Genomic DNA, 14,564 nt, shown 5'->3' with positions numbered 1-14,564 from the left:
GGGTGGGAATCCTTTGCAGACAGACCGGAGGGCGGCAGGACACGGGGTCATGGAGGCCACCACATACTGTAGCCTGTGGAGATGCAGGGCCATTCGCTTATTTGATTGTCAATTAATTTTTTTATTACTGTGGGAGCATTTAGAAGATGGATTTGCTTCCGCCCGGGCTGAAAGTGGTTCAATTCTGTGTGCGCACCCATCGCGTCTCCTTGGCCCCCTTTCCTGGGCAGATGGTAGTGTCTTCTTCCGGGGCGGATTTTTAGGGAAAATGTGAAGTCAGGCCCAGACCTCAGCATGTCCCTGGATGGGTCCGGGGTGGGTGCGTGGAGTCTGAGCCCTGATTCTCTGCTGTTGTCCGAGTAGCACACAGGAGCTGGGGACCAAGGAGGCGGGCAGGCCCTCATGTCACCGGGCAGCTGCCTGGAAGACTTCAGAGCCGCGCCGTTCCTTGAATGCCAAGGCCGCCAGGGGACCTGCCACTTCTTTGCCAATGAGTACAGCTTCTGGCTGACAACAGTGAAACCCGACTTGCAGTTTTCCTCGGCACCGTCCCCGGACACCTTGAAAGAAAGCCAGGCCCAGCGCCAGAAAATCAGCAGGTGCCAGGTCTGTGTGAAGCATAGCTAGAGAACCCATACCTTGCCATTGGGTTGCCAAGAGATGCTTCCTTGGAGGCTTAGGCATCCCAGGCTGTGCTAAGAGATTCAATGGTGCTCATCTTAGACTCCCGTGTTAGCTGTTCCTTCTGTTTCTATGTAGTTATTCCCCCTGTACTGTAACTCCTTCCTCTGGTCAGGACAGATTAAGCAAATGCTACACAAATGGATTTGTTGGGACCTACCAATCTAGACGAAACCCAGATAGCCTTATTGTGCTGAGGAGGGTGGAAACGCTGGCTTTCTTTAAAAATATGCTAATTCAGGGGAAGGCAAAGAGATGATAAAGGCCAGATTACAAATTACATTACTGAAAACTTCATTCACTGGTTAATAGCGACTCAAACAATTGAAGTCAATTACTCTATAATACAGCGGGCTCTTGGATGGATGTTATAGGAAGAAAAAAATAAATAGGCCAACAAATGAAAGTAGAAAGTAGCGATTTCGTACCTTTCAAAATGATTTCCTCTGTCATCTATTTTTCCATGCACTTTAAATAATTGTAAAACCATGACCCAAGGAGATTAAAAAAAAAAAAAATCCGCACAGCCAGATTTAACAGTTCATTTCAAAGCAGAATGAATCATTGCGTCAGGAAGGACCATGGTCGCTGTATTCCAGCGATGGGACATTAGCATAAAACACATGCCAGACGAACATAAAACATTATGTTCTTTTCTGCGTTTTTCAGAGAATAGCAATGCCTACTTTGGCAACCCTTTGGAAAAGTAGCAATTATGGGAAAAAATTATGTTCAATAAGGGATTAAGAGCCTAACAGCTATTAATGAATATTAAGGCAGTGATTCACCAAAATTGACTCCCCACTGCAGCGAACTTCCAAACAGAAGGCTTTTCCCCAGTCGGGGTCCAGCATGCCTTCCCCGAGTGCCTGCTAATGGGACTGAAGCCACATGGGGCTCACTCGGGCGGGGTGTCCACACAAAGCAGCCCGCTTCCCTCCCCGGAGCGCCTGCAGATCTGCCTCCCAGCCCGGGATGGACACTTTGCCTCCATCCACACAATGGTCTCTCCCACGGGGAAGTGACAGAGCTGTTATTATGCACTTGGGAGGAAATTAAGGGCCGACTTAATTAAACTTAGGTAAGAAGATTCATTTAAGTCATCATCACCCCACCAGAAAGACCTGGCACTATTTTAAATGAGACAAAGACAAGCTACAATTTGAATCTTATGTTCCTGTTATTGGTTTTTACGAGAGCATCCTATTTTTCCAGTCTTAAAAAAAATTCTTATATTTTATATCCGTATTAGACCAAAGCAGCAGTTTTACTTCTGGCATTAATATTTTCTATAAAAGCTTAGAAGATACATCCATTTATAGTGAGCAGTTTTCTGTAGAGCAAAGGATATGTTTTGTTTTGCTAGGAATTCAGTGGGCTAATCCTAAAAATCAAAAGGCTTGTTAGAGACATTTTTAGGAAACTTGCCTTCCTCACTTTAACAAATGTTATTTTAGAAAAAGCTATAGAAATTTCTCATGAGAAAGTGACATTCATTTCAGTGCTTAGTTTCAACGCAGTTAAAAATAATTAAGAAAAAAATTAAAACTTGCTTTATGAGAAGTGTTTTTCTGGCCAAACATTGATTGGCTGTGTGCTCTTATATATTTCAAATGAAATCTTGCTTTGGGCCGCCCCTGGGATGACAATTTATTTTAAGGTTGTTTCCTGGGAAAAAGGGAAAAAAAAGTACATTTTAAAATGAAATATTGTCTTGATGTACCAGAATTTCCTAGATCATTTGACCCACTTAGTAATTTTTTACCAACCTGTGTTATGGCATGTTAAATATTTGTGCACAGCTGAAATTTAAGCTAATGTCAACCATTATTTATATTTACATTTTTCCGTTTCCAAACGTCTTATCCATATATTACGCAAACTCAAGCCTTCTAAAAATTCTTCTTGTTCATTCATGAACTTGGTCTGAGAACATTTTCTGGGAAGCGATAAGGGTGATTGATGGACCCTGAGAAACACATCTTGCCTAGTATTTTAGATATTTTAACTTTGATATAAAAATAATCTGGCTAAATAAATAGAAAAGAAACCAAACCAAACAAAACCGGACTGCATTAAGTGGGGCAAGTTCCTCCACTGTGAGGCTGGGAAGGACTATGAGACTGACCTCAACAAACTGCTGTCACAAGAGCCCTTGCTAAGTGCCGCACAAAAGTTGCCTGCTGATTTTGAAGAATTATTGTCAATGGTCAAACCAGCAAAACAATGGAAAACAAGACTATCTTGGGTTAGAGGACCGTATTATTTGAAGCCATTATTTTCTTTCTGGGTTTGTATCAATGTCCTTTGAAATCACCTTTCTCCCCGAAGGATGAACAAAGCTTTAACGTTGTTCTCCTCCATTACTGGTGATGAGCCTTACAAAAATCTTCTTCCATCAACCCCTTCCCCTCCCCGACCCCGTTGGTCGAAATGCCTCCACGGCCCTGAAGGAGTCGCTCTGGGCCCTGAGCTGAGGGGCTGAGGGACAGGATGTTTCTGTCTGGGTTGGTATTCGCAGTGAGTGAGCCCCATCCATGCTGCCCGGGTGTGTGTGTGTTGGGGGGGGGGGTTCATATTCCGCATATTCCCTCCCCTCTCAGAGTCCCCAGTCCTAAACTCCAGTCCCCACGCCCTGTGGATTGCTGCCTTCTTCCCCCTGCACTTGTCTTAATGCAGCCTCTGTCTTTTCCTCTCTCCTCTGATGCCTCTGGTTTCAAATCTCATCCATTCTCTAAGATGCAAATTTCACGACTCTTTGGCTTAAAATCCTTCAGAGACCCCACGGCCTACACGGGCCAGATGACTTCTCAGGGGCCTGCAGGAAGTCACTGCTCACCCCAGGGGCACGTCGCTATCTCTGACTTTGCTCCTGCTCCTTCTGCCATGAGCTCCCCCAGTCCCATCCCACCCTGATAGATTGACGGGGCAGACCACTGCTTTAGACCTGGCCTCCGTCTGCTGCTCCCAGCACAGTTGGTGGGCCTGTCCATACCTCATGCTTTTCCCATGGCTCCCACGCTGTTCATCCCACTTCCTTCCTCCTCTGGCTAAAAGGTAAGCCTGCAAGGGCCAGGACCATGCTTTACTGGTCATCGTGTGCCCATTGAGAGCTGAGCGTGTCATGGACACTAGGTTCTTTTTTCAGTGACAATTCAGTCAGCGTCATCAGGCCTGAGAGGTTCAGCTCTGGGTACAGGGTTCTGGCCGACAAAATGGTTCCAAGTGTAAACCATTTCTGCTTTCAAAATAGTTTAACGTGGCCGTCAAACAGCACACTTACAATCTCCTCTGACTATTAGTGATGGGAAGCCAACGGATAAACTTTCATCATCACCCGCTTCTGAAAAATAGCTCACGTTTCCATAAACTGAACTTTCCGGAATGAGAGTTGAGAGATCCGACAGTGAGAGAAAATGCGCTTTGAAATGTGACATGACTTCACTCCTGCTGTCCTCCGTAGCCCTTCAGAGCCTAAGAGTGTCTTAGGACCAAATCACTGCTACAACGTTTGTATACATGTTACGGGTGCTTAGGCAAGAGTCCGCAGAAAGGTGCACTAAAACTGGATTTGATCAAGGATTGTATTTTGAGCCTCTTAGGGAGGCCAATAAAGCAAATCCTTCTCTGTGTTCCAGGAAATGACATTAGAGTTGTGTTTCCATCCCGCTTGCCAGACTACTGCCTTGATAATTGTCACTTTTATTTGGTATGGCTGCTAGAAGCGGGGAAAGATATGGACTCTAGAGTTGGCGGAACCCAGGTTTCCATCCAGCTTTGCCACTTTCTAGCGGTGTTCTCCTGGGGCAGTCGTACCAGCTCCCTGAGCCCCATTTTCCGCATTTACAAGACGGGACATCACGTGTACGGTTGCATCAAAGACGGACTGAGATCGCAGGTGGAGCACAGAGCAGACTGCGTACATTTCTTCCAGTCCCATCTCCTGTTTAAAGCAAGTCGTTTAATACGAAAACGCCTTCTTGGGATTCTTTACATGGTAGAATGGCATAATGATTCTCACAGGGCTTATAAATTACGAATTAGAATTATTTATCCCTGGCCCATTCTGAATGTCTTGGGGAGTGTTATTTGATTTCAGTTCTTGAAGTGACTGTACCACACGCAGGAAAAAAAAAGAAAAAAAAATCACCGTTTCCTGCAGGGACATTATCAGGGAGTTCTGCGGGGGGAACCAAACAATTGACATTAAAAATCAGGACTCTGCAATTGTCACTGCTATTATCTGCCAAAGACTCTGCATAATGCATTTTCGACCATCAAGGCTGGCTGCCACATCCATGCGAAATGCTTGAATTTTATGGTGCTTAAATATTTAATGATTCATTGGAAAAAAATGTGAAATGTGTCTGATAAATTTTATCCCTTTCCTCTAACCTATAGTTGTAACGTTAAAGCCGTTCAACATGTGGAATTTGCAAGGTGCCTGGTCTGCTATTGACATTTAAATCTTGTTGTATTGCAGTTTATAATATATCTTATATATAAAATTCTGTGATGACCTCCAAAAACAACTGTGTTTTATCTGGTGCATTAATTTTCTTTCACGCCAAAGTGCGTTTACTGTTTTTACCTACCTTGCAATACAGCCCACATGGGGGCTGGCTTAGTGGGGAAAGCAGGAACGGTTACGTGGTGGAGGTGTGTTTTGCAGGTGGGCGGAGTGTGGGCAGAGTGCAGAGAGCGGCTCCCTGGTCTTGGGAAGGCTTGGGAGTCTGAGGCTCCAGGAAGCACTGTCCTGTGCACAACGATGGGGTCAGGGTGTGGATGGACAATGAAACCAGGCCTCAGGGCCTGAGCGTCAGCATCAACTCCTGCTGAGCTGCACACACCCAGGGCCTGGGGCTCAGACCCTGTGAATCTCAGTTTTCCCAAGAGTTGAAGGAAAATGAGACCACCTGCTTTCCAGGGTGGCTGTAAGGATTAAAAGTAAGAGATGTGGGAGTTCCTGTCGTGGCGCAGTGGTTAACGAATCCAACTAGGAACCATGAGGTTGCGGGTTGGATCCCTGGCCCCACCCAGTAGGTTGGGGATCTGGCATTGCCCTGAGCTGTGGTGTAGGCAGCAATGTGGCTCAGATTCCGCGTTGCTGTGCCTGTGGTGTAGGCCAGCAAATGAAGCTCCCATTTGACCCCTAGCCTGGGAACCTCCATATGCCGCAGGAGTGGCCCTAAAAAGACCAAAAAAAAAAAAAAAAAGCAATTATGTTGTTGGACTTCCCTTTGTGGCTCAGCACTTAAGGACCCAGCATTGTCTCTGTCAGGATGCAGGTTGGATCCCTGGCCACACTCAGTGGGTTAAGGTCTGACTTTGCCGCAAGCTAGAGAGGAGGCTGCAGATGTGGCTCAGAACCCACGTTGCTGTGGCTCTGGCGTCGGCCTGCAATTGCTGCTGTGATTCAACCCCTAGCCTGGAAACTTCCATATGCCACACATGCGGCCCTAAAAAGAAAAAAAAGAAAAGAGATGTAACTGTAAAGAGATATAAAGTGTAAGGCACCACTACTGATAAGCAGAGTAACCGGAAGTTAGGGGTTAGATGGAGATTCCATTCTTACAGCTCACATACTGCCAGCTACCAGGATGGGCACAGTGCAGATATTCAATACCTATGTCATGGAGTTACTTCCTTTTTTTTTTTTTTTTTGGCTGTACCTGAGGTATGCAGAAGTTCCTGGGTCCAGAATCGAACCCTCACCACAGCAGCAACCTGAGCCACAGTGGTGACAATGCCAGATCCTTAGCCCACTAAGCCACCAGGGAACTCTGGGAGTTACTCTTTTTAAGTAGGAGGGAACGTCAGTGGCATCTGGTCCAACCTCTCACTTGATAAATAATGAGAGTTAACATTTCTTGAGCACCTACTCTGTGGTGAGAACTGGAGGAAACCTGGTAACAGGCGCTTCCCTCCACCTCTCAACTATCCTATTTTACAGATGAGGAAACTGAGGTTTAAAGAGAATGAATAACTCACCCAGGATCACACCCAGTCAGCACCCAGTAGAACTTGAACCCTGGTCCATCTGCCACTAAAGTTGTGTTTTACACCAGTGCCTCCCATACTACTGACTTTATAATGTCATCCTCTCCCCAAGCAGCGATGTGTATCACCACTGAACTCAACGATTTCTATTAGCAGGGCTGTGGTTTTCCTTGATAAAGTAAAAATTGTATGTTCAAATCTGCCGGTTCATCTGAGCATCTGAACAAGATGTCAGGATCACTGCCCTCCCTGCCCCTAAATGCCACAGAAGAAAAAAAGGTTAGCGGGGACACATCAAACACACACCTGCAAAATACACTGGCCAGACTGGCAGTATCTGTAGGGGCTCCTTGATGATACTCTTCAGATGTCCTGGAATCTTGAGTTTTGTGCACCAGGTCTCAGCACTCACGACGTGGGCGTGCCTCAGCCGGACACAGGACGGCAACCTTCCCCACCAGCGGGTAAGTGTGCCAGCTGTGAGGGTTTGGCAAAGGTCGGAATTTGTTTCTATGGGCAATGTTTTCCTTCAAGTCGTTCTTTCCTGATGTGACCACACACACACACACACAGACACACCCCATTCTTTCCTGATGTAACTGCACACACACACACACACACACACACACACCATTCTTTCCTGATGTGACTGCACACACACACACACACCATTTTTTCCTGATGTGACTGCACACACACACACACACACACCCCATCAGCAGTATCAACCAAATCAGGAACCCTTTTTCACGTGTGATGGTAGAAATGAGCTTCTCTCTGTTTCAATCCACAAACGTTTATTGTTTTGACATTCCAGACAAAGCACTGTTCCCGGTACTGTGAAAAGATGCTTGGAAGCACAGTCATGGTCCCTTGCGAAGCTCACAATCTAGAGAGACACCCTCTTACTGCAGGATAACCAGTCACTCTAAGCAGCCTGTGGAAACTGGGCTGAACACCCAATAAAAGCAGATCATTCTGGGCTGTGCAGACTGGGGGCAGGAGAGGGAGGATCTGGATGGGCCGAGAGAGTGGAAAAGGCTGCTTCGTTTAAGTCAAAGGAGCAGGAACGCTTAGAGTTTGGAGAGGGAGGCCGGTCAGCAGAAGCCCAGGCTCTGCTATGGATGAGGTCAAGAGGCTGCTCAGAGCCCCGCGGTTAAGGCTAGCGAGTGTAACCTTTATCCTCTGGCAACAGAGGGATGATAAAAGGTACTGAGATAGTGAGTGGCATCACCAAGCTAGATTTTGGAAGATTAACTGGCAGCGCTAAGTAGAACGGAGTGAGGAAGGATTTTATGTATTGAGCAGAGCAATGAATAGAGATTTTAAGGTCCTTCTTAGTAGGGAGTCTGTGACTCTAAACTGAAAGACAAGAGGGGAGAAAAAAAGGAAATGACTCATAATCCACGGGAAGGGAAAGGAAGAGAGGATAGACTTTTTTTTTTATGACGCTGAATATATATATACATATATGGGTGTGTGTGTGTGTGTATGTATATATATATATATATATATATATATATTTTTTTTTTTTTTTGCCTCAGCATGCAGTGAGTGGCTTGATGTGAAATCTCAGTTCCCAGACCAGGCACTGAACCCAGGCAGCAGCAGTGAAAGCACCGAGTGCTAACCACTAGACCACCAGGGACCTCCCTACACCTCTTTACTCAATCAAGAGAAACCAGGACGGAAAAGGAGGAGGCCAGGTTGGCCACACCCTCTGTTTTACTGTCCTTCTTGGGTGGTAGTCTCATCCCTTTAACTCACTCCCCAGGCAGCAGAATGTGTGACAGACATGCCGACAGTCCCCAGTCCTGCAATAACCAGCCATTTACTGCCTGGGCCTCAACAACAGACAACTTAAAAGGATGGAGGGGCCTTGAACTATCATGTTTGACCTTGGAATTGCAGGCAGTAAATACATTCAAGGCCATGAAGAGGAAGCAACTTTAACCACTCCCTCATCTTGAGAACCGAGGAAAGAGTCTGAAGAGGTCTCATAAGTTAACTGACCACCACCAAAGTATGGGAATTAGATGTTTAACCATCAGGAAGTGACTATTAAGCAAAGAAACCAAAGTTAAAACCAGCTCTAAATGCTTATTCCCTAGTAGATAATTAGTTGAATATACTGGCTTTTGTCTTTCTCAACCCAGTTCCAGGTTTTTTGGCATAACTCTGGAGACTCCTTCCTGTAGGGAAAAAAATAAGATGGACATTGAAAATAATAAGCACGGGTCACAGGCAAGCCTATTAACCCGAATAAAGTAATTATAATAATTTCAGGGCATCTCCATTGCTGCGCTCAGATAATTGGTTTATATTTATAACTAAAATGACCTTTCCCACAGCTCTAAAGTTTAGTGACGTTCCACTCCATAAAGAAAAAAGGCGTGCATATTTCAGTTACACCCTCCAAAAATCCAATTCTGAGGTCTTTATGGCTGACAAGTGAAATAGAGCAAGGAGCTACTATTATTGGACTCAACGGCAATAAAAAAAAAAAAAATCCCATAACTTCCATATACAGCAGTTGGACTTTTAATGCACTGAAAAAACACTGTGGTGGGAAACTAACATTTAATAAGCCCCTACTGGGAGCCAGGGGCCAGCCTTTGGGTGTGGGGAGAGGGATAAGGGCAGTTAAAGAGACAAAGATCTCATCCCAGAGCCGTTCGTAAGCAATGCTCCTGGGTAGAAGGCACGTCTTGCTATAGTTGTGCACGAATAATAACAGGGCAAGGGGTAAGTGTTGTAACAGAACTACCTGTACAAGGTGCTATGAGAAGAAAGCAGGTAAGAGTGAGGTTCCTCCACAACAGAGTTCATGGGAGACAAATTCGAAGAATTTGGGAGAAAGAGGAAAGACATTTAGCTTGAACATTTACATTTGAACATGTTTGAAGCCTCGAGGCCCAGAGGTATAATGTACACTATAAACATGCTGTATGTAGCTGTACATCAATTACAAATTAACCTGAGGAGCTCAGGTATCACGTGCCAGCTGGTTTTCTTAGCTCACTTACAGGCAAGTGGCGAAGCCTCTCCAAGGTCAGTTCAGATTAGGAATGGGATACTGAGCTGCACTGCTGGCATGCTCCCAATGTGCCAAATGTATACAAAGACTGAGAAAGCCACACCCCGCAAAATGTTCACCCCAGGTACCTCTGATGATGGGACACAGGTGATTTTTAAATTGCATGTGTATTTTTTCATATCTCTGTTTATAATGTGAATTTTATTGATGGAGACACCATCTTTAAATAAATCCATTTTACTGATTATTATTATGTAAATCAGTTTTCCTACTGCAAAAGTAGTACACATACATATATACACACACACATTTTTAAAAGACAGCAATATAAAACTGTAAAAAACCCAGAAAAATTCTATGTACTCTACCTTCCAAAATAACCTCTGTTAACATGTGGGTACATTTCCTTCCAGAGGTTTGCTTTATGCATATAAAGGTATATATATTATTTTATAATCATAAAACTATATAAATGCTAGAAGTGCAAAATAGGAAGATCCTTTTCTGCTTCTAACTCTCTTTAAACAAAAATATCTCAGTGAAATGAGACATCAGTGATATTTGACTTTTTCCTTTTATTCACAAAACACAAGCACCGGGAACCATCGTATGTGACTTGGAATCTGTGGGTGAGGGGAGTGTCTTGGATGCTTGAGCAGGAAAGTGGCTGTGACAGTGGTCAATTAAAAGGCACTTTTAGGAGAAAAAAAAATACTTCCTCAAGAGAAAAAGAGTACTTCCTCAGTGACCACGCACTGGTCGCCCTACTCGGCATGCGGCACCTGCCGCTGCTTTGCTGATTAGCTCAATACCAAGTGCATCTCCAGGAACACATATAGTCACTGGAGAGGCTGCCGTGAGGCCGGATTGCTGGTGCCACCTGTTATGTCATAGAGCGTGTGGGTGGGTTCCCCTCTGAGGTCTTACTTGAGCTTCTCCAGTCATACAGTCTGTGAAGGCAGCTTTACTGTAAACAACACCCAGATATTGGGGCCTAAGGAGTCGAGGCCCCAGGGCACTGGAATAGCATCCTGTGATGGTAGCTGCATCCTGCGCCTGGACGGTCACCATGGCAACCTGAAAGGGGATGAGGAATGGCTCCCTGCTTCCTGCCACGTCAAGCACCGAGCAGAATAGGGCCAGGTCTTCCGGGCTGGTGAACACAAACCTCCTGGCGAAGGTCCTGGTCTTCAAAGACAAAACAAGGCAAGAGCGCCGCTGAGTCAGCAGTGAGAGAAAGGAATGTGGAGAGTGGGCCCTACGTGGAGACGCCAACCTCCTGTCTGTGAGAGAGAACAAGGCCAGAGGAGGGTGGCTCCCAGGGAGCGGTGGGCTGTGTCCAGCAAGCCTGGGCTCAAGACATCCACCTGCTTGAGAATTAGACTCACGGCGGTCATGGGGTGACGGGCCACGGCAGACGTTGGCAACCTGTGATGGTCACGGTGCCCTCTGCTTCTGCTTAAAACCATGCGGGGCTTTGGGGGCAATGACTGCACAACTGGACCACATCTGTTCACCAGGATGGGTCCCCTTGCTGGTGGTCGAATCTATAAAGTCGCTTTCTCCTCATTTCTTCTTCTGGCGAGAGATGGAACCCATAGGGCGGGGGGCTATTTCTGCTATTTCCTATAGTGAAAAAGCACAAGGGAGAATCAAGCACTGTCCATTCTGATGTGTACAGGGCACTGCATCCTAGGATTCCAAGGGGTGTGTGTTGCGGTGGGCAGGGGGGCGTGGGGGCCGGGAGATAGCTTGGGTGTCATCTTTCTTTTAGCACGAAACAGAAATATAACATAGTTCAACTTCAGCTGTCCATACTAAATTTCAACATCAAAGAAACATTTTTAGCCAGTGTTCCATCCATGAAAGTAATTTGACTCATTCTGAAAATTCTTTTTTTTCTCCTTTTTACAGCTGCACCTGCAGCAAAGGGAAGTTTCTGGGCTAGAGGTCGAGTCAGAGCCACAGCTGCCAGGCTATGCCACAGCCATAGTAACACTGGATCCTTAACCCACTGAGTGAGGCCAGGGATTGAACCCACATCCTCGCGGACACTATGTCAGATTCTTAACCTGCTGAGCCACAATGCAAATGCCTGAAACTCGACAATCCTCCCATTTTTAAGTTTTCTTCCACCATGCTCCATAATTTGCATCATTTCACTTCTATAATGTCTCAAGGGCTTGGTTTATTTACTTATTTTTTTAATGCCCAGAAATAACTTGTCACCATCTCTAATGTTCCCACTGAGAGTGCTCATAGGTTTTTCCTGACGAGCTTGTGGGTCTCCTTTTTCCTCCCTTTAATCTTCTCCCTCCTGCACCCCCCAGCCTGTGGGAATCACGCCTGCCTGAAACACATAAGCACCCATGGGGCATCGCGGCCCACAGAGCAGGGACTGCATTACCATAATGACCAGTATCTGGGCAGGCAGGCAAAGATGCAGGCATAAAATCTGAAGATCGTATGAAGCATCATGGAAATCGCTACTGAAAAGGGTTTCTTGGGGCTGCAAAGAGACTCCCCCCAAAAGTTTGCAATGATGTAAATATTTTAATTACTTCATAAAAAACTTCCAGGCATTGTGTGTGTTGGGGTGGGGGTGGGGGTAACAGAAGAATAACTGTACAATCCTTGACCTCAAGGAACCAGCAACCTAAACCTGATGAAAGAGCTTCAACAGCCTCCATGAGGCAGACACGGATAGAGACACACAAAGAGTAGATTCACTTTTTTTTCTTTATTTTTTAGGGCTGCACTTGCAGCATATGGAGGTTCCCAGGTTAGGAGTCGAATCAGAGCTGCAGCTGCTGGTCTGCACCACAGCCATGCCAGATCTTTAACCCACTGAGCAAGGCCAGGAATCTAACCCACATCCTCATGGATATTAGTTGGGTTCTCAACTCTCTAAGCCACAAAGGGAATTCCAACAGCAGGTTCAGTTTTAAGCATGTGGACCACAAAGGTTGTACTTTCCCCTCCTAAGCCCCTGCTAGCCCTGGTAACTCACTCCGAAAGGTCCACTCCCATCACCCACAACACCTGAGCTCCTACTCATTTGCAGTGCCCCTTCCCAATGGCACTGCCCTCTGGCCACCCCCAAAGGAAGGGCTCTCTCCCAATTCAAGCTCAGCTTCCAGCACCTGCCTCTCGGTAGACATCATGCAACAGTCCCAACATCCCGCCAGACAGAGCAGCCACTGGGCACACTGCTGCTCTCTAGGATTGGAAGCTCTTAAATGGCAGGGATCATTTGGGACACTTCTCTCTGCTCCCCAGTCCCCAGTACAGTCCGGGATACACAGAAGCTGTCCAAGAAACGCACAGGCCCGACTCAGCAGCATGTGCCCGTGACCTCTAAAGGTTCATGTTCCAACCAGACAACCACATTCAACACTGCCCCCTGAGGTTCTGCTTTACTGACCCTGGAAGCCCTGGCCTCGCTGGGAGGGGTGGGTGGGCAAGGGGGCTGGAGCAGGAGGGAGAGCGAGCCAATAGCTGATTCCTCCTGCTCAGGCTCCCAGTGTGGTACCTTGTCAGAGACGTCAGACGTGTACTGACATGGCAACTGTTAAGACCATGATGAAAGGATGCTTGAAAAAGCAGCGTGAAACTAAGGGTCAGTCTGCTAAGACACAACTGGAACTTTTTTAAAATTGGTATTTTAATTAATTAATTGGCCGTGCCCATGGCATGCAGAAGCTCCCAGGCTAGGGATCAAACCCACACCACAGCAATGACAGCACTGGATCCTTACCCTGCTGAGCCACCAGGGAACTCCCCACAATTGGTATTTCAGGTGTCAGACAATGAGCCATTTCTAAAAAGGCAGTTGAAAGGAACCCTTTTTTATGTTTTTATTCCCCACTGTGACAGAGACCCCCAACACTCACTCAGCCACACTTGTTTCTCCTTTTCTTGTGAGGCGCGAGGAAATCACCCCTCCTGAGCCCCTTAGAACGTTTCCTGACGGATCCCTCCAAAAGTGGGCTGGGCAGGCAGAGCCCCGCACTCGCTCCCGAGGGGTCAACTCCACTTCGAGTTTTTTTTGACGGGTGAGATATTTGCCATTTTATCAACTGTGATTAAAGACGATGCTCAAACATGTGTAAGACTTTCCACATTTTATGCACACTACAAGACTAAAAGTTTTACTGAATGTAGTTTTTGCCCTATATATTTGTAAAGGACTTTCTGTTCAAAGTGGTAAACGCTTGGAAATTACAGAGACCTTTGTGAATCCAATGACCATTAGTTTAATGCTTCCAATTGCTTTGTGTGATGAGATCCAAATCCTGCTTTTTCCTTTAACAGTTGTTTTTTTTTAAACAAGTCCATTCTTAATTGCACTTATGAGCTCAGGCCAGCGTGACAGCTGGTTCCAGCCGGGCAGGGGACCATGAGGCCTGGCTGTGGGCAGAGGCAGAGGCAGGCTCAACGTGGCATCTGGACTCTGGGCCACAGGCCACGAGCCCACGGAGGCTGAAAAAGTGTGTAGGCTCCCAAAGACAATCACAGTGTGTCTGAAGGAAAAGGCCTCTTCCACGAAGGGAAAAGATGCGTAGCCTGTACTGGGGCTCTCTGGACCCTGGCATGGGGCACTTGAGGAGAACCAGGATGGAGCCAGCGGAAGAAATGCCACACGCTGCAGCAGAAAACTCACATCAGGAGAGGAACAACAGTCTCTCTTTCACAAGAGAGACGTCTTCTTTTATGATTATTTTACTATTTTTGGATTATTTTATTATTACTTTAGTTTTTTATAAAGTATAGTTGATTTACAGGGTTGTGCCAATTTCTGCTGTAAAGTGACCCAGCCATATATATATATATGCATATACACACA

General features: G+C 46.1%; 2 protein-coding genes across 12 annotated transcripts in view; one reads left to right on the top strand and one right to left on the bottom strand.

The window, feature by feature from the left end:
- COL4A4 (collagen type IV alpha 4 chain) overlaps positions 1 to 5,210 on the top strand; it is a 141,688-nt gene extending 136,478 nt beyond the window's left edge. For 3 of the 4 annotated variants that reach the window (XR_014830542.1, XR_014830541.1, XR_014830540.1), the window contains exon 47: positions 364 to 5,210. Coding sequence is in view for 1 of the 4 variants with exons in the window: in XM_021075271.2 (XP_020930930.2) it covers positions 364 to 627 (264 nt within the window). In the remaining 3 variants the exon portion in view is untranslated. The remainder of the gene's footprint in view (positions 1 to 363) is intronic. The other variant, XM_021075271.2, reaches the window with a different exon arrangement.
- The window catches only part of RHBDD1 (rhomboid domain containing 1), a 181,068-nt gene that overhangs the window by 49,556 nt on the left and 116,948 nt on the right, over positions 1 to 14,564 (bottom strand). For 2 of the 8 annotated variants that reach the window (XM_021075273.2, XM_021075274.2), the window contains exon 7: positions 9,940 to 11,344. The exons of 5 other annotated variants lie outside the window; for them this stretch is intronic. In XM_021075273.2, coding sequence (XP_020930932.2) covers positions 11,232 to 11,344 — 113 coding nt within the window. In that variant the 3' untranslated portion in view covers positions 9,940 to 11,231. Of the gene's footprint in view, positions 1 to 100; positions 2,350 to 9,939; positions 11,345 to 14,564 lie in introns of those variants that run through there. One more of the 8 variants, XM_085001323.1, reaches the window with a different exon arrangement.

The sequence above is a fragment of the Sus scrofa genome, chromosome 15 (assembly GCF_054392235.1).
Source record: "Sus scrofa isolate SSC_HxYL_T2T_F1_AM1 chromosome 15, Sscrofa_HxYL_maternal_Yorkshire_Landrace_v2.0, whole genome shotgun sequence".
Taxonomy (NCBI): Eukaryota; Metazoa; Chordata; class Mammalia; order Artiodactyla; family Suidae; genus Sus; species Sus scrofa.
Note: the sequence above shows the minus strand (reverse complement) of the source record. Positions and strands in the feature narration are given on the sequence as shown.